General features: G+C 40.9%; 1 protein-coding gene across 4 annotated transcripts in view; it reads right to left on the bottom strand.

The window, feature by feature from the left end:
* DIP2C (disco interacting protein 2 homolog C) overlaps positions 1-27,405 on the bottom strand; it is a 360,331-nt gene that overhangs the window by 120,617 nt on the left and 212,309 nt on the right. For all 4 annotated transcript variants that reach the window (XM_060156549.1, XM_060156558.1, XM_060156568.1 and 1 more), the window contains 5 exons: positions 25,607-25,732; positions 14,770-14,979; positions 3,936-4,070; positions 1,366-1,485; positions 8-205 (listed from right to left, as the gene is read on the bottom strand). In XM_060156549.1, the coding sequence (XP_060012532.1) occupies positions 8-205; positions 1,366-1,485; positions 3,936-4,070; positions 14,770-14,979; positions 25,607-25,732 (789 nt within the window). The remainder of the gene's footprint in view (positions 1-7; positions 206-1,365; positions 1,486-3,935; positions 4,071-14,769; positions 14,980-25,606; positions 25,733-27,405) is intronic.

The following is a 27,405-nucleotide window of genomic DNA, read 5'->3' as shown; positions in this document are numbered from 1 at the left end:
GGATTACCGTAAGTGAGGATGTACAGAGGTTTCCCATTCGTGTCCATCGTGGTCAAGCATGGGGCCTTTGGTGAGATGGTCCCCCATCGCTGTAACGCTGCTTCTAAAGATGGGGGCCAATTTGTAACCACACCCAGCTGTTCCCCACGCATCGCCAACATTTGGGCTCCCTCTGGCTTTGGCTGGTTTGGATCTGGTTGTTGAACTAAATACATTTGAACACAAAAGGTTTTCAAGAAAAACACATCCATATTAGCACAATCACTTTTTTATTCCTTTTAAGGAAGCTAGAAGATTTACACTGGAGTTAGACATTTATTAGAGGACAGGAAACATGCACAGGTGTTTTTCTAGAATTAGAGCTATGACCGACACATGAGCCTCATGGATGTAACAAAAGCACTTAATTCTTACAATTTCCAAGGCAAAGTCAGGGTGTGGAACTTAGGGAGACCTGAATGCATTTATAAACTGACAAGTAAAACTATGCATTTTAACATGCCTAGAGTCTAGGACTGCCATGTTTAAAACATCGGTTATCGACATACACTAGTAATTATAGACTCCAAAGAGCTCAAATCTTGCTGAATTATATTTTTCCCTTAAATACTGAGATGTAAATTTGAATTTGCTACAGCTACTATGAATAACTAGCACAGCACATATTTTCTTACGTATAACAAAAATAAACGCCCCATAATAAAAACAATTTGCCCAACTCTTTAGATAGGTAAGAATCTGAGAGATTATTCTCACTTCTGGGAAAGGTTTCTCTTATAGTTGATGATTCACAATTTCCACCTGCTGGCTAGAAAATCAGCTATGTCTTACTTGTGGTATAAAGAGCAAGAAAATAGGCAGTTTGGGTTTGACACAACAAGCAGTACTTTGTTTCAATTTTAAGTTGTTTGTATTAAAAGGCTCAGGACTGTTCAGGGGTTAAGAACACCAGCTCCTGAAGCTGTGACGAGAGGCAGGAAGGTGAGATCTGCCACGGCTCATTCTGCATTCCTCTAAAGCCTATTCAGAGAGAACGCGCTGCTGCAAGCTCAGGTTGCCTATGAGTTATCAACACCAGCATTCCTGTAGCCTCAAGGAGTCCTCAGAAAGAGGCCTGGCTCACGGGACAAAATCGCATTTTGCTGAGAGTGACACACAAATGGTATCAACCCAACTGTCCTGGGACTGGCGTATCTTTAAAGGGACCTTGGAAAATAGTACCTACAGTTTCTAGGCAGGATCCCTGTCTTCCCAGGAACACCAAGATTACTGTTCTTAAAAAGTCTAACAGCCTTGGTAGAAAAACACTATACTCTATAGGGTCACAGAAACACTGGACGAGCAAGTAGGAATGGGCTCTTTCACCTTCCAGCAGTTCTTCAAAGTCATCGACGAAGAATTCCCGCAATGGTGGTCGTTTGGGTCGTTTGAGGGTGTTGACAAGCTGCTGGATTTTTGCTGATACCCGGCTACTTACAGGCACTCCTGAAAAACAGAACCATGGGGCAGATGGACTGACTGTGAGCATGGAACAGCGTAAACAAGCAGCTACAGTAAAAACAGCCATGACAGCACACCCTGCCCCATCTCAGGGCTGGGAGCCCCTCAGTGTCACCTAAGATGACTGCTGCTCAACGAGAACATTCCAAGGTGGACGGTCTTAGCATGTGACCTTGCTAGGAAGCCTCAAGAGAGCATAAAGATGTAGCAGAAATGATTCCCTTTTACACTGTGAACTGTCCTGCTCTGGTGACCTTGGGAAAAACTCCAGACAATAGACTGGGCTCGGTCCCGCCTCTATTCCTAAAACAGGGTCTGTCATCTCCTAATTAATACCGTCACAGGGTCCCCTGTGTCCTTGGGGGTCAGAGAGCTGATTAAGTAGTGAGACCCTCCCCAAGTCCCAATCTCCCCTGAGACCACCTGTGCTCAGCCTCCAGCTGCCGCCCCTGAAAGTAAGGGGACTCAGGTTCTACAAGTGCTGCTGGCAGGCCTTGTCCTCTTGCAGGTAATGGCCAGGTCCCTCCTATATGTCTTTCAGACCCACTCTCCTGAGTGAACATTTAGGCAATGCATTCTAGAAGCACAGCAATTAAAAGTCTCTAAATTCAGTTTCTGATATAATACAGAACTTACATATATTTATCCATGTGTACTGAGAAAAACAGACCCAACCGTATAATACATTTCTCATGACAATAAATGTGACATCGTTTTCAAAACTGAATAAGTGAAATGATCAATGAAAAAGGCATGAAATTTAAAAAATTTTACATAACCCAAATAAATGAAAAAAATGGAGCACCAAGAGGCTGAATCCGTAACTGGATCACATGTACTCTCTGCAGGCAGATTTCATTCCTGCTGAACAGTGCTTGGAAACCTGAACCTGGTAAATATGAAGGCCTGGAACCGTCACGGTTCTCAGACAGAAGAACCACGACCAGAGAGGGTCTTTCCCATACTGACCGAGGCAAAGCCCTTCCTCCACGTCACAGTGTCACAAGAACAGAACTCAGCTTTTGGAACGAGTATGACAGAATTCAAGGAAATTTTTCTATCCAATAAAAACCATTTTAACAGATAGTCTCAAAATACTCTATGGGCACTTTCAGAATTGAGACATTAAATATTTTACAATCTTGAAAATACATAAAAATATACAACCCAGAATTCTCAATATCTAAACACAAAATTTCCCCATTAAAGAGTCCCAGTTAATCTGGTTTGGATGAATCAGAGATCATTTCACAAGGCCACTGGTGCTCCAGCTTAATTTAGAACACACACAAATCATCCTAGGACCCAGCCCAGAGCTTCTGATGTGTTAGGTCTGGGATGTGGCCCAGAATCTGTTTTCCAACAAGTGCCCCATGTGGTTCTGGTACGAGTCACCATCACAGCACTGAACTGGACAATAGATGAATTTACCTGGGGGAGCAGGTGAAGATGATGAACTTCAAAGACAACAAAGTTACTAAAATGGTGATGAAAAGAATAACAGTAATGACCAATTCAATAAACAATGAACTTAGTAGAGGACTAAAGCAAACCTTGATACTGAGAAGCATTCCAGGGAAACCAATCATACTGGAAACTGCAGTGACTTCAAATATACTAACAGAGAACTCAGAACCTAGCGACCTTGGGCTCTGACCACAGTGAAGAGGCATCTGCCTGTTAGAGGCTGGGTCCAGGCCTCCTCATCACCCCCGAGTCACAGTGTCACGGACACAAGCATAGTGGGATGGATGGCACACAGAGGCTATTTTGGCCATCTTCCAAGAAAATAACACTTTATATCATCATCGGGGTCCAGTCTAACTTTCATGACTCTGGAAGGTCAAGGAAAGCAGAATAAAGCATGAAATTCATGTTCGAGTCTGTCACTTTAGGATGGGTAACAGGAATATGTCAGAGCATACCAAGATGAAAGATTCAAGGAATAAGAGAGAACCCGAATGGCTGTATTTATCAAATCACCAATACTTTTTCCAACATGGAGGAGAAAGGACCATCTTTCTTCCAAAGTCTAAAGCACCATTCTGCCCATCTCTGCGCATTATTTTGGTTGTGTTTAGCTCCATCTTGCCCTTCCAAGTAACCATTCACAGTCTTAACACCTGCACTAATTTTCTAATTGTGGAATCAACATTATTCATTAGCAAAAACATAAGAATTTTATCAAATCTTTTTATTCTCATGACAAAATTCCTACAACGTTGACATTTTTCCTACAAGGAATAACTCTTGGCCCCCTTGGAGATAGCTTGCACTTCCTGTAACTATGCCACCTTGTAGGAAGGCTCATAAAGAACCTGATGAGTCAAAGAGCCGACTGTGTCACTAGAAGAAACACATCCAGTCAGGGCACAGAAAGCACGTCAGCAGAACTTAGAATTTACAAAGGAGGAAAAACTTGCTGGAAGACATACCGTCGCCAGTCTCCATGAGCTCGGCATTGCCATACTTTGGGGCTGTTCTTGACGTCGTAGAGCCCTGCGGCCTTTCTACTTGTATTGAGTGTTCTGAGGTGTAAGTGGTTACGTCGGGAGGTGCAGAGTGATTTTCTGTAAAGAAGCAAATTGTAAGTTTTCTGGTTATCATGATACAGTTATTCTGAAGGCTACGTAAGCAATAAGGTTTCAAAAATGCCACATCCTAAGAAGAGAAAAAGATTCTGAATCAAAAACTACTACAAAAATCTCAGCATAAAGATGATCTTTACAATAATAACATCACGACAGGTGCCACATCAATGAATCACTGTTGCACTTTAATTAAAATAATGTCTTCAACTGGCCAAAGGAAAAAGACACTGTAAGTTATGTGTTCATAAAGGAGTAATTTTCTTGTCAGTCATAGTAGAGGCAGTTAAGAGCTCAAGCTTTAGATACAGAGAGCCTGGGGTTTGAATCCCAGTTCTGCAAATTCTTGAGACCTTGGAAGCATCCTGATCTCTATACCTTGGTTTCTTCATCCATCAAATGGGAATAATGGCAACTACCTCCTTGTTGGGTAGATTAAATGAGTTAACATATGTAAAGTACTCAGAACATTTTTCTTGATAGAAGGTGAACATTTAGGAAATAGTAGCTATTTTATTATTTGTTTTAGCATGAATAATACTGAACAGTCCAGTCATTCAAAAAATACCTGTTTACATCTAATGTGAATGGTGTGCCGTGTTCTGCACAATGAAACGTACGGCAGGCCTTCCCCATAACATTATTTGATGATAAAGTTAAGTACTTAAATGGGGAAAGCATGATTTTGTATTTATTACATAAGACATTAAGGAGAGCATGTCAAGTGAGAACGTCCATGTCATTTTATACGTACTAAGTTCTAATAATGAGTATTATACTATTAATTTTGATTTGTTAATCCTTACTAGATAAAAACTTGTCGAGATTCTATAGTTCCACGTGACAAAAGCACAACATTTTATGCTGTTAAAAGGGGAGCAGGTACTGGAAGGCCTTTCTCCGCTGTACACTGCCCACCTTGTCACTACACGTGAGGGCCAGTTTAAACTGTGAAATCACTAACATAAAGCACAAGAATGAGAAAAAACAGAGCACCGAAGAGACAACATAAAGGACGCCGTTTACAGACTGCGCTGAACTAGAAGCCGGGGCGTGGCCTGTCGACTCCGCTGGGAACATACACATCGGGGACTCAAATTTTAGCCGTTCTGAAAATGTCTAGACCTCGAGAAGCCCACGGGTACTCATTTGAGGGTGCAGGTAATTTTAACAAGTAGGCAGATTGGCAAGTACCCAATCCGCCAGAAGAGAAGACTGACTTCTGTGTCAGTGAGCCTGTGTATGTTAAGGGACATTACACTGAGTGAGACTTGAGGCCAAGGAATATTAATCTGAATTCCTAAGCAAGCTTCAAACATAGCAACCAGCGTGACCAATGCCGGTGCTTGGACTCGGGAGACCCTCAGTCCTAGGCACACTGACCAGTAAGTGTGTGGAAATGTGCACGGGGGCTGAGGGCTGGGCCGCCAGCAGTTGCCCAACTGGTCCTCAGGTCCACGTCTCAGAGCTGATCACCTGGGACCGGTTACTGACCTTCCTATGCCTCGGTTCCCCATCCTGTAAAAGGGGGTGACAATGACAATGCCTACCTCTGAGTTACAGTGGGGATTAACGTAGATAAACAGATACAAGCACTGGCGTCACCAGGCACACAGAAAGACATGCCAGGAGAGGAACACATGGGCAGCTCTCTGCACCAACAACCACTCTTCCAGGGTCTGAGCCTGGAAATCTCTGTGAAGATAACAATCGGCATCAGCCCCTAAACACAGGCCATCAGCAGAGAGTCCAGCTCCCCATTTCTCATCTCCCTGTTCCAGGAGTGTCCAGCCTGCTCTGGACTGAACTATGTCTCCTCAAAATTCACATGCTGGAGTCCTAATCTCTAGGACCTCAGAAGGTGACTGTGTTTGGAGATGGAGGTCTTTAAAGAGATGATTAAGGCAAAACAAAGCCACTAGGATGGGCCCTAATTCAATCTGACTGGTGCCTTATAAGAAGAGATGAGGACAGAGATGCCCAGAGAAGACGGCTGTCTACACGCCCGGAAGAGAGGCATCAGGAGAAAGTGCCAACACCGTGAGCGCAGACTTACAGCCTCCAGGATTGTGAGCCACTGAATGTCTCTTGTTTAAGCCGTGTTTAAGGTGCTTTGTTATGGCCGCCTGAGCCAACTGACACATACCCTTAAGGGCAATTTCTTAGATCTTAGCCCAGAAAAAGAGTACCTGTGAGAGGGAGGAGGGTGCGGCTGGGATGCTATCAGATCCCTGAGGGGAAGAGCAAGAGAGAGAGAAGAGGACCATTCAAATGACCTCTTTAATATTTCAAACACTGCATTCATTCTTCTCATCTCCTCTACCTGTGCTTTTGCCAAATAGACTTTATTTCATGTTTCAAAATGATCTAATTCTCCATGGCTGAGCAGTTAACTCCCTGGGACCCCATATTTCAAACAAAAATATAATAGATGCCAATGTATGATGAGCAACATTTCAAATTAGCCACATAAGACAAAAGCAGCTAAAATGTAAGTTCACTGCGTTCCATTTTACTCAGGTTTACTTGTGTTTACGTTATGCTGTAGCTGCATCATTGGTGGCAGCCACTGAGTCTTTGTGTTGGGCAGCAGACGTACTCACTTCCACCTTGAAGTTGGGAAAAATAACGATTCTAATACATCTGGTGATTAAAAAATAGGAACAGTGACAGGTGCATGACTTCAAAGTGCTTTCCAAATTTATGTTAGCTCCTCTCCCCCTCCCTTTCAAACTCCCCACATATGCTGTCACTGTAGGATTATAAGCCCAGCAGCGGGCTTCTGTTAGGAAGCCAGAGAACATTCTTCCATTGCAGTGATACATGGTGCCCTATTTTATTTTAATAAACATCAGGACTCCAAGTATTTAACTCTGTTACCTATCTTTTGTGAGTATTGAAAAGATCTTTGTATGTAACAGATGCTCAAGAAACACTTGCTGACGGGTCAGAAAAAGTAGGGTCTGGTTGAAGGTGCAGGGTCAAAGGTCTAAAGTGCTTATCACCCCAGGCATGATGCCAATCAGGTCCATATGCAACAGGAGCATTTCAAAGATTAAGAACTCTCATCAGAGCGGGTTCATATCTTCTGAGCCAGATGACCCACTGTTCCTTAGATCAATTTCCCAATACTTTCAAAATCAACAGAAAAATGGCGGCCAACTTTCCAGCCACCTATCAGGTGTCACCTCCACTGTGACTGCCCCAGAGCTACTGTGACACCTTTGCATCTGCTCCCTGACAGGTGGGTCCTGTCTCATTCACCCCTCTATGGCTTTTGCTCCCAGCAGCCGACATGGGTTCCTTAAGAATCTGGAATCAAGGCACAAGGGGCAGGTGGGAGGGAAGTGTAATTCACCCGTCTTCCATGATAGTATCTGCTGTTTTGGAGCCATCAGCACCAGGGGTCCCATCTCACTGCATCCCCCTCCCACTCCGGATTTTAGTCTGTTACTCTTGCCAACTATCCACTCGTTTTGGACAGCTGTTTTGGCCATGACCGTTTCAGGTTACTAGCTGGTCTTCCTGCTCAGCTCTGCGTTGGAAATTCCCTGCTTCCTTGAACTAACTCGTTTCTCATCTCCTGCTCTTGCAGGCATCCAGCTCAGTCCAGCTCCTGTGTCCTACTCAGATGCTGAAGTTGTACAACACCCAGCTCAATGTCGTTTGCACTCAGCAAATGTTGGAGTGAAAGTTCAAAGAATGAATGAACATAAGAATGAATACACTGGAGCACTTGACGACTAGAGATAACATGCTTCTGGTTCTCACACCGCTGAAAAGCAGCTTCCTTTAATTCTAACTATATGACTGGGAACCTCAGGGATCAGTGGTCAGAGATCCTACCTCCCAGCCTGTTATTTTTCAGTCCCCAAATAACTTCTAAATTAAGAGAAGAAAAAGAGGAAATCTGGTTTTCACATGTAGAAAGCCACGTGCTCGTGGTCCACTAATTGATGATAGATAAGGAGAGACGAGTTCAGAGGGACCCAGCCTTCCATCTATCAACAAGGCCCCTCCCGTGTCTCCTATGGTCCATCCAACCTCCACACTCACTGAGCAGAAAGCGATACAGGCCCTCAGACCACCCGCCCACCCAGCTGCCCTGGCTCCCTAAGATGACACGGCTGTGCCCTCCACATGGCAGCAGAAAACCAGGTTCCTCAATGAAAATATGGAGGTGACAGGTGGTGAAAGGCATCTGCAACGATGCTGAGGGAAGGAGCTGGCCTCACGGCAGAGCATCCAGCTTGGCTGCTGGAGACGATGCTCAGCTGCCCACTGCACCGACCCATCTTCCAAGCACAGCTCATGAGAAGAGCAGGACTTCCTCCTTGGTTTCCCCAGCAATGTCCAACCTCCCTGGCTCTGACAGAAGCCCCCAACAGGAGAGCTCTACTGGTGTCTCACCCATGTGTCATATTGACGCATGACAATATAAGTGAGGATTTATCTCCTTAATCCTTTAATAATCACTCAGGGACAGAACAGTATACTCTGGTTACCTGTGAGAGTGTGTGTGATACTGCTAATGGCAATTCACAGCTGCTTTTCAAATTTGCAGACTAAACCTGGAGATAGTTAGAAAGGGCTCAGTGGGTCTATATTCAAACATTTCTCTCAGCCAAGGCTCCCAGAGGTTGACTTTAGAAGCATTACACAGGTTCTCAGAACTGGAACAGCCTCTCTCCTACATTTATGCCACAAAAATCCATAAAGATGGGATAGTTACTGTTAGACAAATCTCGGGATGTTCTAATATCAGAACAGAAATCTTTAACTTCAGACAATAGCTTCTTGACTTTTATATCTGCAAATTCAAATTCATGCTGAAGGGCTCCAATCATCACAAGCCTGTACAGACCACAGACCCAGCAGGATTGTGATGGGGATGCTGGAACTTTTACTGTTTATGCAAAGTTTAATTGCATTTCTGTCTGCAAAGAGCTCTTGTTCTGTTTTTAACAAGCAGGGCCAAGCTGGAACACAGACACTGAGGAGGAAGCGGGACTGGAGTGTCACGAGCAGGTGCTCCTACACCCGACAGATAGGAGTCTGGTTCCTGCTGACCACTCACTAGCTGGGCGCCCTTGGCATCACATCCACCTTCCTAAGCCTGGGTCTTCTCACCTGGGGAACAAGAGTGCTGCCACTCGCTCCTCACCAAGTCTGAGGGCACTAGCGACACTACACCGTGACATTCTGCAGTGACGGTGACACTGCCATCCTCGCTCTCAGGCCCAAGGGCTCCCGCTCTGCCATTTCTCCTCTTGCGTGGGAATCCTTTCCTCTCACGAGTTCCAAGAAAGAATCTGTGAAACTCATGGCATTAAGTGTAAATGACTGCATTTGAACACTGGGAGAAAGAGAAGAACTGAATAGACATCTTTCTATTTGGTTGGTTGCGTGCACCAACGTGTGAGCGGCAGGCTCCAAGGTACTCCTGCAGCGTGGAGTAGGCACTGGATGAAGGGTTAGGATACTTGTGGGTCAAAAATCATTACTTTGATTCTAAGTATAAAATCCAAATAAACAAAATCAGTTTCGAGTGGCAAAAATCCCAAAGCGTTTTTGGAGACAAGAAACCGGAGCAGATCTGTGCCCTGACAGCATCAACAGGGCAACAAGGACAATATTAACGGGACAGATATGAGGCTGGAAGGGGCTGCAGCACTGAGATGGGAGGTGAGGTGTCTGGATGCAGGGTCCTGGGAGCAGTAACAGAGAAGAAGGAGGCCTGCAAGACACAGGGTAGCCAAACGCTACCCAACAGGGACTGTGCTGGTCTGTGGAAGGAGGAGCCAAGGACGGCGAGGTCTGGAGCCTGCTCCTGGGAGTGCAGGACCTTGTCAGACGAGGCGACCTGGGGACACAGCGTAGGGCTGAGGTGCAGGGTCAAGAGGCACTCTGAAATGTGGACGGGTGAAGGAAGTACAGATCTGAAGGTCGTGAAAGAGCAGATGGCCTCGAAAACTGTGGGAGTGGATGAAATGGGCAAGAACACAGAGAGACAGGGTGGGGAGAGGAGAGGAGCCACCAGAGGAGAGGAAAGGACAGAGCAGGAAGGAGAACCAGGGTGTGGTGCAGGCCGGGAGAGGAGGGAATGAGTGATCATCACAGCCAAAGCTCCGGTTCACCAATGGGGGAAGCTAAGATACAAAAGAGAAAAGAGCTGAGCCAGCAGATTTGGGATGAGCCAGAATCCAGAATGAGGATGAAAAGATGAGTCTTGGAAAGAAGGAGCTTTCTTCCCCAGAAAAGGAAACATAGCAAAAAATGAATGGAGAAAGACATGGAAACATCTCAGCTGGAAAAGGATCAGTGGTTAAAGATGTTCGACAAGGGGACAGAAAAAGATCCATGGTGACATTCACTCAATTTCAGTATCTGTGCAGATCTCAGCTTTATTATGAACTGAGCAAGACAATGCAGGATTAGAAGCCAGACCTAGGACCCAACTAAAAATTCCCACACTCACGTCGGCCAGTGAGAGATCCCTCTCTCTTTTAGTACTGTATCACCCAAAGAGCCACGAGAAACACGCAGTAATTGATGGAAGAGTCTCATCGGCCTTGTGTTACCTAATGCAAATTTTCTTTTCTTGCTTACTTTTTCAATAGTGTGGCTTAAAACTCTCTAAAACAGGAGTTGGCAAACTATGGCTCACAGGGTGGTCTGTCAGCTGCGTTTATAAATGAAGTTTTGTGGGGGCATAGCCATGCCTATGGTTCACGCACTGTCTTCTGCTCTTGAGCCAGCGGAATTCAGCAGTGGCCACAGGGACTGCATGGCCCACAAAGCTTAATATCCACTCTCTGGTCCTTTCCTGGAAAAATTCACTGACCCTGCCTTTGAATCATGAAGCTCTAGATGCAGGGATGCCCCAGCCAGGAGGGGAGGTGAGGGTATAGCAGGGAGACCCCAGCCCCAAGTGTGCAGGCTTTGCTAATATCACCATCCTCGTGTAGTTAATATTTTAAGACTGTAAATGTCTGAAAAGTATGGATAAAGAGATTATAAAAGAATTCTTTGATACTGTGGATGATTATACGTAAATAAATTAGGGTAACTTATCACAACGGTGGCTATGCAGCCCTCTGAACAAATTCCCTATAACACCAGAATCTAGGTCCAGACAACAGCTGCCAGGCTCCAGGCTAACTATGTATCAAGCACGTGGGGGCACATCTATCTGCTTACCAGGATCAGAGGCAAGAAACCTGATGAGAATTTCCTTCTGATACAAACCGCACACACCAAAAGCAGCATTCGTGCTGACAAATTCTAAGATAGTCCAGAAATGGCAATAACTTCTATGAATATCTGGCTAATGACAACACACCCCCAACACATGCAGATGAAACCCAAATGTGACAACATCTCAGATGTGTCAGTTACAAAGGGTGACACAGACCTTACCTATACATCTGGAGCTACAAAATAAGAGAACAGCTCACGTACAAGTCTCTTTAATTTCCTGAATATACAAATTTTGATTCTGAATATACAACCATGTTATCTATTATGCTTTGTTCTTATATCTTAATCTAGAAATGTATTAATAGTTCCTCTTCAGTTTCTCCATTTCTATGTAGCTTACTAATTCCTATGTTACTCTAGTACCTTTTACAAATATGCCTCTTGAAGTTTCAAAGTGTTCCTTTAATTCTCCTGGTTACTCTAAATTATGCTCCTTGACTTTTGATAATGATAAAATATTTTAGAGGTGTTGATCCTTTCCTTTCCAACTGTCTTAAGAACATGACATGCACAGAGGTTCTGAATAAACACCTTCTGGTTCTCTATCATTGTGGAGAGAGGGCCCTTAATGACGTGCAGGCCCTGTTCTGTCTGAGCTGCAGGGAGCCGTCGCATGGCACGTCCATCTTCTTGTGTCACAAATGTGCACATCTCAGGTCTTAGCATCTCAGGATGGGGAACGTCTTGAGCCCTCATTGTCAGTGTTTTAAGTGTGAATAACAACAAGCAGAGCCATAGGAGGAAAAACCACCTGGACGGGGACCGCATGGTATGCTAAGCCAGCCTGATGGGAGATGCACGTGCAGTGTCCCTGTCATGCTGTCAGGATGGACCCACAAGGACGCAGGATTTCATTCCAACAACCACAAAGCAGAAGTACCATCCACTTGTTACAGCCTCTTCATGGTCTTTAAACGCTTGTCTTTCCTCTACCCTTTGGGCAAAAGAGGTTTCTACAGACTCTATCCAAGTACTTCACCTTGAGGGACCAGAGGTCCTACAAGTTGGTGGTTTATTTGACCCTAAATTCCTTAAAACACAGACATACACAGAATATTTTCTTATTTGTAGGCTTCTGATGGCCTCAACAAAAGGTTGAACACTGCCAATTCTGACTTTTTACTTCTTTTGCTTTTGCCACAGGAGTAAAAAAATTTTTTTTTTTTTTGGCGGTAGGCGGGCCTCTCACCGTTGTGGCCTCTCCCGTTGTGGAGCACAGGCTCCAGACACGCAGGCTCAGCGGCCATGGCTCACGGGCCCAGCCGCTCCGCGACATGTGGGATCTTCCCGGACCGGGGCACGAACCCGTGTCCCCTGCATCGGCAGGCGGTCTCTCAACCACTGCGCCACCAGGGAAGCCCTGGAGTAAAATATTTTAATTCTCTTTTTCTTATTTTATTATTTTGCCACTGCTTTCTTTCAAAAAATTTTTTTCATATTTACAGAAAATTCCTGGATACTCTAGGAACTTATCTATGTGCCAAATTAGAGATTACTGAAATGTCACACACTGAGAAGCTATATTTAGGTTACACTGAGTCTTAACATACCTGAGTAATGCAACCTTTTATAGCTCGGATAAATTTAATTCTCCATGCTATAATTTCCTCTAATATTCCACATGTAACTACATAAAGGGAGAAACAAATGCAGGGAGTAATCTGTTCAAAATTATGTGTTTCTCTTGGTAAGATTCCTCATATTTCCTTAGAAGTGTACTCAGTCAGAAAACACACATTCCTAAGGTAAGAGCGAGGGGCAGAGGTGGAGGGAGTTCCACGTCTCTCCCGCCCAGGTGGCTACCAGACAAAGCACACGGACTGAGCCTCAGGGCTATCTCAGGTTCCAAAACACAGAGGAAGAAATTTTAGCATCTGAAACTCTTTAACGGTCATATACATTTCTGCTTAATTTTTATCTATGATTTCAAATAGAGGTTCTCAGTACACATTAACCAGTGTATGTTCCCGAAAACGTTTTAAACTGAAATTTAATACTACTACTTTGCATGTGAGTGTTATTTTAAAAACTGTGGAGAATTTTCCTATTTTCTCCTTTTTACTCGCAATGGGTACAAAGGAAAGACATTATCATTCCTTTTCTTCCCACTAAAAAACTAGAGCAGGGAATACTGACTTCTGAAGAAGCCGGCAGCTGTTAACGTGAGAACTGGGACCAGACCCAGCCCTCCCAACCGGCTGCCTGTGTCCTGCTGGTAGACAACCAGTCTCACTGCTGATTCTGAAAAGGCTGTTGCTTTTAACCTCAACTTCATGCTGAGCAAGTGCCACTGGGGCCAAGTCCTGAGAAGTCAGTTTGGAATTCCTCTGACTCTTGTCAAGTAGCCAATAATCTAGAAATACTTTTTGAGTCTGAGAAGCTGGCAGAGTATTTCATTCATTCATTTCACTTACCTACTTTCTAAACATGGAGTTTTCGGCTAAGAGGATAGATGTGGGAGGATGCCGTGCACCTGCCCTGTGCTCGATGATCAGCCACTGCACAGGGAGGTGCAGCTTCCATGTCCCTGGATGCGGCTGACCCTGGTCCACCCCATTTGAATGGAGAACATACTGAACCATCTTGGCACCACATTCAAAGCAAGTAATTTACTTTGTGAAAAATTTTTTATTGAAATGTTTAAAAATCTCAATCCACAGCTGAAAATGGATCAGACAGATCTGGACCTCATGCTGTGCCTTCCACACCAGATGAATGTGGCGCAGTGAGTGGGGGGCTAGGGTGCAGGCAGAGAAACAGGACCCTTACTCACCCCCTCCACGCAGCCCCCTGCTCACCCAATATGCTCCTTTCCTCTAATAATTCTCACTTCATCTCCTGTTTTACACTATTTCCAAACATCTTACCAATGCTTCCTAACTCTGTCCTTTTTTAAATACAGAGGATCCCATGTATCATGGAACCTACACACAAAGTAACGTGAACCACCCCAGAAAGCTGAATGCCTATGGCAGAAAACCATATAAGCAGTAGTGATGAAAGCCTCCCCTTCCTAAGTAACTTCCAAAGTAAGGGCAAACTCACTCTGAAGTCCCCAGCCTTGTTTATTAGCATAATTAAAATTTCATTTAGGAGCATACTTTAGCATGAGGAGAAGAAAGCACGTAACCAGATACGGCTGCAAGTTTCTCTAACGAACAAGAAAGCATTCTTCTACAAGCAGAGGAGACGTCTGGGATGTAAAGAATAGTAAAACCAAGGGTTTCACAAAACAGTAAAACCAACGCAACAAAGCAGCCCAGAAGCGGGAGTGGGGCTCTGTTCTGTCCCTCGGATGGATTCCATGGCCGAGATGCACAAATAGAGAAATTTCAAAATAAAAAGGGCAGGGTTACTCAGCAGCTACTCAGATGTAAGGACAACGAGAATAAGACAGACGACTGCCCAGCAGGGCACTCACCTAGGTGCGTCTGAGCCATGACGTCAGCCAGTCTGTGGGCGGCGCCACTCCCCCCACTCTGGGTGGAAGAGGAGGAGGTGGTGGAGGTGGTGGAGCCGTGGATGGCCTGGCTGATCCAGTGCTCCATGTTGATGCTGCCCTGGCTGGAGGTGGGGGTCCCCTGGGAGTCGCCCTGCACCGAGCCTTCGTCTTCTGAGCCAGAGGAGGTATCTGTGGGAGGCAGGTGATCAGCCGTGTATATCACAGCAAAGAAGCCCCCCCCAGGATTAGTCCCTCTCCAAACACTGCGAACACAGACCTACCTCCCACACTAACTGATCGACGACCTTTGAACACTCTTGAAAAATTACACACTTTTCAGATGACAAATTATTTTTCACTGCAGTGAAGTCTTCATCCAAAACACGTTACATATATATGCTACAGAAAGTTGTGACATTACAATCTCAGACAAAGACATACTCACCAATTTCCTCCACTCAAGAGTTTGAGGGAGAAACCAAATGTTTTCTGTGTACTCAGACACAAAGCGAGAAGGTCAAGGTGGCATTTTCTAAAAGACACTGAACTTGCACGTGTTTCGAAGTGTGATGCTCTGTAGCCCTTCTTTATACCGAGGTGTTTCTCTGAGTCATGTGCTATTTTAAGTTCCATGTGAGTGTGGCAGGTCTCATCCTCCTGCCTCTCCCAATCTGGACTTCTCTACCAACCTACATCTAAGGACTCTGCCTCCTCCTTTCAGGAGGACAGTAAATCACCACACTACATTCTGTGATCAAACTAAATGCATTTACTTTTATATTTGTTCCTTATAAAAGTTTTTCATTATTTACTTGATTTATTTTGCTATCTATGAAAACTGTGTATCTTGAATTGAGCAAAAACATGTCACTTTTTGCATTAAAATTAATGGAAATAGTATTCATTTAATAACTTTTCACCTAGAAGCAAGGTTTTCAAGAACGAACCGTTGTATACTTGTTATTTAAACTTCAATATAAGAATGACATTTAGGATCATACATATAGGTGAGTTATGTGAGATGCCAGGAGGGAAAAAGGAGGAGAGTAGCTCTAGAACATTTACTGAGAATAAGTGAAAGGGTAATTTGTCTTAAATCAAGAAATAGGACTTTTTCTTTTTTTAATGTTAATTTTGCTGTTTATTCACTCATTCATTCATCAATACTTATTAAGCACTTACTAATGTATTAGTTACTGTTCTTTTTTTTAAATTAATTTTTATTGGAGTATGGTTGATTTACAAGGACTTTTTCTTTAACACAGCAATATTTGTGAAGGATATTTACATTGCATTTTATTATCATTGTGACGTGACCTAGGCTGTCTAGAAATTTTTTAAAAGTTTATCTATTAGAAATTTGTTACAGAAGCAACAATAATATTAGAAGGCCAACAGATTCTCTTCCCTTGTCCTTCCTTTTAAAATAACTTAGAATTATAATTTACATGAAAATAAAATTTATATTTTTGGAATTCAGACCTAAGAATTTTTTCAATTTTTTTGAAATTGTGGTAAAATACACATAACATAAAATTTACCATTTTAACCATTTTTACGTGTACAGTTCAGTGATATTAAATACATTCATAATGTTGGACAACCCTCCCCATAACTCATTTCACCACCATCCATCCACATAACTCATTTCACCTTGTAAAACTGAAACTCTGTCCCCATTAAACAGTAACCCTCCATTGCCCCTTCCCCCCACATCCCCTGACAACCACCACTCTACTTTCTCTCTGTGTAATTCTGACTACTCTAAGTACCTCATGTTAAGTGGAATCGCACTTTTGTCTTTCTGTGACTGGCTTATTTCACTTGGCATAATGTCTTCAAGGTTCATCCACTTTGCAGCATGTGTCAGAACTTCTTTCCTTCTTAAGGCTGAATAACATTCCATGATATGTACAGACCACATGTTGTTATCCGTTCATCTGCTGTGGACACTTGGGTTGCTTCCATGTTTTTGCTGTTGTGAATAATGCTGCTGTGAACATAGGTATATAAATATCTCTTTGAGAGTCTCCTTTAAATTCTTTTGGGTATGTACTCTGAAGTGGAATTACTGGATCATATAGTAAATTCTATTTTTAATTTTTTGAGGAACTGCCATTCTGTTCTCCATAGAGGCTGCACCTCTATGCACCTCATTTCCACCAAGAGTGCACAAGGGTTCCAATTTCTTCATATCCTTACCAACACTTGTTATTTTCTGTTCCTTTTTTTTTTGATAGTAACCATCCTCATGGGTGTGAAGTTGTATCTCTTTGTAATTTTGATTTGCATTTCCCTAATGATCAGTGATGTTGAGTATCTTTAAATGTAATTATTGGCCATTTGTATATCTTCTTTGGAAAAATATCTATTCAAGTCTTCAGACTTAAGACTTCTGAGAATGTATACACCCCTATATCCATACAGAACATTACCACCTCCCCAAAAGTTTTCTCATGCCCCTTTACAAATCAATCTTTCATTTCCCACCCCATCTTTTCATAAGAAAACTACAGAACAATATCATTCATGATATAGACACTAAAATCCTCAAAAATATTAGCAAACATTATCAAGCAACATATAAAATGACCAAGTGGTAACCAGGATTACACATATGAACATGAATTAAGGTTAATTTGACATTCAAAAATGAATTAATGTTATATATCATATTAATAGAATAAAGAGAAAAAAAAAGTATGTTAACCTTAAAAGTCAGAAAAAGTATTTTACAAAACCTAACACCCACTCATGATAAAGCCTCTCAACAATGCAGGAATGGAAGGAAACTTCCTCAACCTGATGAAAGGCATTCATGAAAACCCATAGCTAACACTGTATATACTGGTAAAAGACTGAATACATTTCCCCTAAGATAAGAACAAGGCAAGAATGTCCCCTCTTGCCACTTCTATTCAACATTATCCAGCAGGTTCTGGCCAGTGAACTACAGGGAAAAGTAAAAATTAAAGACATCCATCCAGATTAGAAAGGAAGTTGTAAAACGGTCTTTATTCACAGATGACATGATCTTATATGTAGGAAATTCTAAGGAACACATGGAAAAATTCTTGAATTAATAAATGAGTTAGCCCCTTCTGCCATGTAAGGACACAGTGAGAACATGGACGACTATGAGGAAGAAGGTTCTCACCAGACAATGAATCTGCCAGCACCCGGATATTCTCAGCATCCAGAACTACCTTTGCATTGACAAAGTCATCAATGTGCCCAGCTAATTTTCCAGTTATCCTTGAAGTGGGGGTTGGGGGGGGACTTAATCAAAATTTGTTGAGTGGAGCCTCCAAGAAAGTTCTTTAATGGGGAATGCCTCTGCTGAGAGGACTCAAAGACAATGGGACAAGATGAATTTCTGCAGTGGGACAAGCACACACAGAGTGAGAGAACCAAGATATCTCTTATCAAAGCAGATAGGCATCAATGCTCCCCCACACCCTTTTCTGGCTGGACAGACTGCAAATTATTCCCACCTCCCAGGGAACAAGCACACATTGATCTAGTAGTCAGAAGTCAAAATCCAGCCATCCAATCAGTTAGCATGTGTTGTCACTGTGGCAGGTGAAAAGAGTTGCATAGTTATACATCTGACTTCTTAAATTCACAGGACCACCACAAAAAGATATGAAATATCTTTATAAGATACTAGCACTGAACAATAAGGGAATGAAATTAAGAAAAAAATTCCATCATGACAGCATCAAAAAGGATAAAACACTTAGCAATATATATCTAACAAAAAATTAAGACAATACCTAGTAAAATCCCAGAAGGCTTTTTTTAAGAAATTGAAAGCTTATTTTAAAATTGATTTGGAAATGCAAAGGCCTGAGAATAGCCAAAATAATTTTGAGGAAGGTGGAGGACTTCATTACCTGATACTAAAACTTACTATGAAGTTAAAGTAATCAAGATAGTGATATTAGCACAAGAATAGGCATATATTTCAATGGAACAGAACTGAACCCAGAAATATAGGCTTACATTTATGATCATGGTCAATTTATTTTTGATGAAGATCCCAAGATAATTCAATGAGAAAAAGATCATCTTTTCAACAAATGGGCTGGGCAACTGAATATTCACGTATCAAAAAACCAAACCAAAATAAAAAACATAGATCCTTACCTCATGCCATAAATACAAATTAATTCAAAATGGATCACAGGCCTGAATGAAAGAACTATAAAATTTCTGAAACTTCCCAAAGCACGATCCATAAAATAACTGATGAATTGAACTTCATCAAAATGGAAAACTCTTAAGCTATGGGTAACATAACAAGTCACCACTAATTCAGTGGCTTACAACACTGCACATATTTACTATCTTAACAGTTCTGGAGGTCAGAAGTCTAAGATCAAAGTGTTGGCAGGGTTTTATTCCTTCTGGAGGCTTCAAGGGAGAATCCACTCCTTTACCTTTTCTACCTTCTTAGAGCCCACCTGTGTCACCAGCTCATGGCCCCTTCATCGATCTTTAAAGTGTATCCCTCCAACCTCTGGTTCATTATCTTTTTTTTTTTTTTTTTTTTTTACTTTGATACTTTTCCCTAAGGACCTTTTTTCCTCCAGTTTTATTGAAATATAATTGATATATATCACTGTATAAGTTTAAAGTGTACAGCATAATCGTTTGACTTACATATATTAGGAAATAATTACCATAGTAACTTTAGTTAGCATCCATCATCTCATATAAAATAAATAGAGAAAAAAACTTTCTTCCTTGTGATAAGAACGCTTAAATTTTACTCTCTTAACAACTTTCACAGAGATCATATAGCAGCGTTAACTATAGTTATATTGTACATCACATCCCTAGTACTTATAACAAGAAGTTTTTGCCTTTTGACAACCTTCCTCCAATTCCCTCTCCCACCACTCCCTGCCTCTGGTAACCACAAATCTGATCTCTTTTTCTGTGAGTTTTTTTTTTTAAGATTCCACATGTGACTGAGATTACACAGTATTGTATTTCTCATTCTCTGCCTGAATAGAGACTTCTTTGATTACAGTGGGCCCACCTGGTTAATCCAGGATAACTGCCCTATCTCAAGATGCTTAACTTAATCATAACTGCAAAGTCTTTTTTTACAATGTAAGGTAATATATTCACAAGTTCTAGAAATTAGGACACGGATATCTTTGGAGGGGGCCATAATTCTCTCCACCACAGACAACATTAAGAAAAGACAAACTACAGTTTGCAAATTGTATACCTGATAAAGAACTTGTATTCAGATTACATAGAGAACTCTTAACCAGTGAGAAGACAGACAACTCATTTTAAAAATGGGCAAAAGGGCTTCCCCGGTGGCGCAGTGGTTGAGAATCCGCCTGCCAATGCAGGGGACACGGGTTCGATCCCTGGCCTGGGAGATCCCACATGCCGCCGAGCAACTAAGCTCGTGTGCCACAACTACTGAGCCTGTGCTCTAGAGCCTGTGAGCCACAACTACTGAGCCCGCGTGCCGCAACTACTGAAGGCCGCATGCCTAGAGCCCGTGCTCCACATTGAGGGAAGCCACTGCAATGAGAAGCCCGCGCTCTGCAACGAAGAGTAGCCCCTGCTCGCCGCAACTAGAGAAAGCTCACGTGCAGCAACGAAGACCCAAAAATAAATAAATAAAATTAAAAAAATAATAAATAAAAAATAAATAAAAAATAAAAATGGGCAAAAAATCGGGACATTTCACCAGTGAATATATACAAATGGCTAACAAGCACACAAAAAGATCCTTAGCATCATTAGTCATTAGGGAAATGAAAATTAAAACCATAATGAAATACTATTTCATATCCACTAGAATGACTATTAAAAAAATAAGGACAATACCAAGTGTTGGTGAGGATGCTGAGAAACTGGAATCTTTATACGTTACTGGTCGGAATATAACATGGTATAGCCATTATGGAAACAATGTGACAGTTTCTTAAAAGTCAAACATAAACTTACCATAAGACTCATTAATTCCACTCCTAGGAATCTACCCAAGATAAATGAAATTATATATATACACAAATATATGTGCATAAATGTTGATAGCAACATTATTCATAATAGCTGAAAAGTGGACACAAGCTAAATATCTATCAACTAGTGACTGGATAAACAAAATATGGCATATCTATCTAATAGAATACAATTCTGCAATAAGAATGAATGAACTACTGATGCTACAAAATGGATGCTCAAAAACATGCTAAAGAAGATACAGAAGGATATATTTTATTAATTCATTTACAAAATGTCTAGAATATTCTTAGAGGTGTATAAATCAGATCAAATGCTCCCTAGGCCTGGGTGTGAGAATGGGAATTAACTGCAAATGGGCACAAGGAAACTTTCCAGGGAGAAGGAAATGCTTTAAAACTGGACTGCACCAATAGCTTCACAATCTATATATTTACTACAAGTCATTAAATTATACACTTACAATGTGCTAATTTTATGGGATGTAAATTATACCCCAAGAATGGTATTAAAAAGGAATGTGTTTTCCGCAATAGTTGGGCATAATATTCTGTAAGTATCAACTACATCAAGTTGGTTGACAGTGTTGGTTTGACAACTTTCTTATGATTATTTAAGAAGAATATTTTAAGAATCTCCAATTATTATTTTTGTTTTTTCTATTTTTCCCTTCATTATGCCAGTTTCTGCCTTATAAATTATAATGCTGTTTTTAGGTATATAAATATTCATTGTTATAACTTCCTGGTGAATTGCTCATTTTCCAATATGCAATGTTCATCTTTATATCTGGTACTACTTTGTCCTGCTGTCTACTTTGTCTGATATTAATATAGACTTGTTCACCTTCCTATGCTTTATGTTTGCATTGTATATTTTTTCATCATTTTATTTTTAACTATCCTTGTTTTTATATTCAAATGTGTCTCTTGTAGACAACATATAGATGTATCTTCCTTTTTTATTCAGTCTGACAATCTCTATCTTTTAAGTGGGCGTTTGGTCCATTTACATTTATTTTAATAATTGATACGAGTGAGTTTACATCTAACATTTTGCTATTTGTTTTCCATTCATTCCTCTTATTTTAATCTCTGCTGTTGATTTTTCCCACCTTTGTTTCTATTAACCAAATTTTTTTTTTTTTTTTTTTTTTTTTTTGCAGTACGCGAGCCTCTCACTGTTGTGGCCTCTCCCGTTGCGGAGCACAGGCTCCGGATGCGCAGGCTCAGCGGCCATGGCTCACGGGCTTAGCCGCTCTGCGGCATGTGGGATCTTCCTGGACCGGGGCACGAACCCATGTCTCCTGCATCGGCAGGCGGACTCTCAACCACTGCGCCACCAGGGAAGCCCCCCAAATATTTTTTAAGAGTTTCATTTTATGTTCTCTATTAAATTCTTACCTATACCTCTTCTCATTTTTTTTAGTGGTTACTTTAGGGCTAAGAATATGAATCCTCAATGGGTCCACATGGGGTCAATACTGTAACTGTTTGCTCTTCAAATCTGACACTATAAACTTTCTCTCCCATCTCACATCACACCTGACACTATTCATTTCATTCTTTCCATTTTCTGCTTCCTACTTCATAACCATACAACAGTATAATTCCATTCACCTGGCCTTGTCTTTTGTGCAATTGTTGTTTTAAAGAAAATTACAAGAAAAAGCATAGAATTTTACGTTTACCCAGCTATTTACTGTTTCCAGTGTTCTTCTTTCCTTTTCATAGATGTAAATTTTTATCTGGGATCATCTCCCATCAGCCTAAATGACATCTGTTAGTGCGTTTGCAGTTCTGCTGACACCATATTCTCTGAGCTTTCATGTGTCTCATTATGCCTTTTTTTCACCCTCGTTTATGAAGTATATTTTCATTGAGTATGAATTGACAGTTTCAGTCTTTTCCTTTTGGTACTTTATAAAAATTCTTCTCATTGTCTTCTGGCCTTTACTGCATCTTCACATAAGTATTCATAATTCATATGACCATTCTTCTGTATGCAATATATCTGTTTTCCTTTGACGACTTTCAAGATTTCCTCTTAATCTTTTGATTTCAGCACTTGGACTATTATTAACTTAGGGATGATTCTTTTCATACTTAATCTGCGTGGCATTCACTGAACTTCTGGGATCTGTGAGGTGGTGTTTTACATCAATCTGAGAAGTTTGTGACCCTTATTTCCTTAAGTAGTTTTTCTTCCCTTTTCTCACTCTCTTTTCCTTCTTGGATTCCAATTATAAGTATGTTAACATTGTATCACAGATGCTTGAGGTTCTGCTAATTTTTCTTTTATCTTTTGACTCCTCATTCTTCAGTTTGGTTAATTTCTCTTTATCTAAGTTCACAGACTCTTTTATCCCACTTCTCCAATCTGATGCTAAGCTGATCTAGTAAAATATCATTTCTGTATTATATTTTTCATTTCTAGAGTTTCTATTAATTTTTAAAATATTTTTTCCTTTCCCTGATCAGCTCAAGTATTAAGATAATATTTTCATTTAGTTCTTTGACATATTTTCATTTGATTCCCTGAATGAGGTCCACTGCCTAAAAGCACTCATCTCATTTGTTTTGTGCAGCTTTATAGTTGTTTACGGTGTATGGGTTAGTCTGGTAAGTTATTTCATTATGGTTGGAAGCAAAAGTACTGACAAATTCTTCTTATATTTTTGTATGTGAAAAATAAAGCAAAGTTTCATCTATAGAAGACTGGCATTGCAACGATCCTAATCATATCTTTTCTAGAAACTATGATACTAGTCAGCAACCAGTCACTTTATGCAGAGAATATAAACTTTAGGAATATTCTCTGAAGAAAACTGGACACAAAATTAGTTCTAACAAATGCTATCAGCAACCAAGGAAAACAGAGTGAGAGAAAATGAAGCTGAGCCACGATTTTCTTCAAGCAAGTACAGTTACAAATATGTAGACTCCTGATAAGCACAAAATAGGTTATGAATGAAAATTTTTATGATGATGGTGTTGGCATTTATGATTGTACAAAACTATCCCATGTGATACTGTAACTAGGACTCCTGAATGACAGTTCACAAAATGTATTATATGGTGTACATGAAAATGCTAACCAAACAATTAAATGCAAATGTTGCACCAAAAATGACACTCATTTCCAATAACATTCTTTTATATTTTGCAAAGACCTTTGTACGAGGTTCGTTCTCCTGAAAGTTTTGTCTTTCATCATGCATGACACAACAACACTCATGAGGATGGATTCAACATGTGAAAAAGCACATACACAAATAATCACATTGCACCTTGTACTTTAGACTCAACATTTCCCATAAAAAGTGGCTCAGAAAAATGTCCATCTCCCTGAATACTGTCTAGTTCCAAAGAGTTGGCTAAAATATATTTTAAGTGGGGTTTGTTATTCTTATAAGTCCATTCTGTTTGTTGTATAAACACATACAAAATAATTTTTCACCACTTATAAATTTTGGCAAATTATAACCATAAACTAAATAGGATTAAGTATATTAATTATGCTGATTTAAAAAGAGTCCAAAATACATGCTGTGGCTCAACAAAAAGGAAGGAAATTGGCAAAAAGGACACGCTTTCCTATTAGAATATTATATTCTTGAGATAAAGAACACTTGTGGTATTATCTGTTAAGACAAAACAAAACAACTAAGTTTTATATTATTTAAGTTTTGTCTTACAAAGCTCAGGACTTTCACTTTTGAAGGCATGTAAAGCTGAAGACTTAAGAGTTGTTTGAGGCAGTATTGGATATACTTGACCACATCTGTGAGTTGAAGTGTGTGCTTCTATTACCCTCACTGTTTGCAAACACTCATGACTAACTTCAAAAGACTCCAAAAAATGCTATGTATGTTCAACTATTCTTACTGCACCCTAAATTTCTCTTATGAACAAAGGGGTGTGCCAGGTAACTTAGATCTGCAGAAAAGACAGAGTGGCAACAACGACATGAATAATGTTGGAACCAGAAACACACACACACAAAAATCAAGTAAATTAGGTTCAATCGTTCATGTTTCTAATAGATACCTGGACGTTTAACTTCATGTTTCACTTCAGTTTTGAAGATCACGAGATACAGATTATAATTATTTGGGTAGAGTTAAGTAGAGATCTTAGGTAGTTATATAAAATTCAAGATTAAACAAAAGCAGAAATACAATGGGATATTACCTTCAACCATTTAGATCAGGGGTTGGCAGGCCTGTGGGCCAAACCCTCTGCCTGTTTTTGTGACTAAAGTTTTATTGACACATAGCCATGCCTTTCACCGACATGTTGCCCATGGCTGCTTCAGCACCACAATAGCAGAGCAAGCAGCTGTGATACCCCAAAATACTACCTGCACTTCACAGGAAAAATTGATGACACCAGATTTAAGTAACTGCCTAAATTTTTCAATTCATTCAATTTCTTAACAGAACATTACAACCTACTGACATTTTAAAGACTTGAGAATATGCATACACCAGTCTAAGCAGAAAAGAAATCCAGCTTCGGTTAGAAGGATGGATGTACAAACTCTTCTCTTGCTTTGTAAAGAATTAAATACAATTTTATAGGATTTAAAAAAAAAGTCTGTATCATATTTGAGTCTAAATGAAAAGTTTAAAAACATTTATTTATATAGACATATATATAATCATGCCAATTTTCCTTCCAAGTTTTATTTAGAGCGTATTTACTATTTCTGGACTTCTGGTTCTCAAAATCTGAATGACAGCACCATGATTTTGAAAGTTAGAAAGATCGCAGTTGCTGGCACTGACTTCATGAAGCAGACGGGACCTGCTGCTCACCTGGGGGTGTGTAGGCGTCCATCGAGGTCTGCACAACCAAGGACCTGCGTTTGGAAGGCATAGGCACTGCCATCTTCCTTTCTTTGTGTTTAGCGAGCGCAGCCTGGACAGCTTCTGTATGGACGTCTGAAACAAAGCGAGAGCTAAATCACTCCATTGTTCAGGGACAGCCCGAAGGCCCCAAGCTTTTCTGCTTTCTTTCTGGTCCTGTGAAAGAGTTTATCATCCTACAGAAACTGTCACAAATGGATGAGTGGGGAAGGAAGGAAAATAAGTGTAAACCTGCTAGTTTGAAAGCTCCAGGAAAAAGGCATTCAAATTCATTCATAGACTTTTAACTGTTCATTTTATTACCCTAGATCTGTATAAATAATCAGATACGGGATGTAAATCGCTGTGATTTTTCTTTTCTTAGAGTGAAAGGACATGGATCTTCAGATATTTCTTCACAGGTCACATTTTCAAGCTTCTTAATTCATTTCAATGTTCTGTTAAGGTAAGTATGTACACCTTACAGGCTGTATGGTAATGATCTTGGCTAACACTTTCCAAATATCAGTTATGGGGCAGTCACTATGTTAGGTATTTTGTGTGTATGAACCCATTATGTTAACTCCACAAATGATATTTTACTGCAGATTTTGTAAGGTGGTGTCCTCAGGGCTTGGCGTGGAGAATCAGGTGGACAAGGTATTGTGTCTCATGCAGCTCACTTTCTAAAGGGTTAAAGACAGACAACAGACAATCAAAGGGGGTAAGAATGAAAATAAGATAAAAAGATTGAGTACCTACTTAACTGTGAAGCCAGGGAAGAGCTCTCTTACTGTAAAATCTGAATAGTAAGATGAGAATCTCCAAGACAGAGGGAAAAGCCAGCTCAAAGGCCCTGCACTGTGAATGAGGATGGTGCCGGCACAATGCACACAACACCAGCAGAGGGACTCACCAGGATGAGGGCTTTACAGGAGTGGTACAGAGCTTGGCTACCATTCTAACTTTGACAGGGAAGCATGGGGGAAGAAGGGTGAGCATGGATGACATGATCTGATTCCGTTTTGGAGGGCTCATTCTGGATGTTGTGAAGGAGACTGCAGGAGAATCAGAGTAGGAGCCAGGAAACCAGTTAGAAGTCAGGAAACCAGTTAGAAGTCTGCAGTCAGGATACTACTACACCCACGATCTTCTACACGCTCTGTGGAGGAGCCACTCTTATTATTCCCATTTCACAAATGAGAAAGCAAAGGTATGAAGCTCCCCCAGTGTCATGTAACTGGTGAGTAGCATTGACAGGGTTTGAACCCAGGTGTGAGTAGCTCCAGAGCCCACACCCTTCACCACTAACCACCCTATTCTCTAGCTGTTCCTAGGAAAACTCCACCCTGTTAACATTTTAGAGTGGGGGTAAATATAGGCCAGCCCTTGGGCCAGATGCAGCCTGCAGTCTCTTTGTAATAACGTTCACTGGAACAGAGACACACTCATTTATATGTGTATTGTCTATGGCTGCTTCCATACTATAAAAGCATGGCTGAGCAGTTGTGACAGAGACCATAATGGCTAAAAATATTTTCTATCTGGCCCTTTACAGAAAATATCTGCCAATACTTGTTTTAGAGCATATCACATACCAGACACAATGAATTTATTTATTATTTTACTTTGTTCAGATTGTGTATGCACAGCTCCTTTCTCCTCAACTAGACTCAAAGTACTTTAAGACAAAAACCTAGTTTCTGGTCATTCTTTTTCTTAAACTCCTAGATTAAAAACTGATGACTGAATGACTTGTATTCACATTA

This window comes from Lagenorhynchus albirostris, chromosome 1, assembly GCF_949774975.1.
Source record: "Lagenorhynchus albirostris chromosome 1, mLagAlb1.1, whole genome shotgun sequence".
Classification (NCBI taxonomy): Eukaryota; Metazoa; Chordata; class Mammalia; order Artiodactyla; family Delphinidae; genus Lagenorhynchus; species Lagenorhynchus albirostris.
This window is presented reverse-complemented; position numbering and strand designations above follow the sequence as displayed.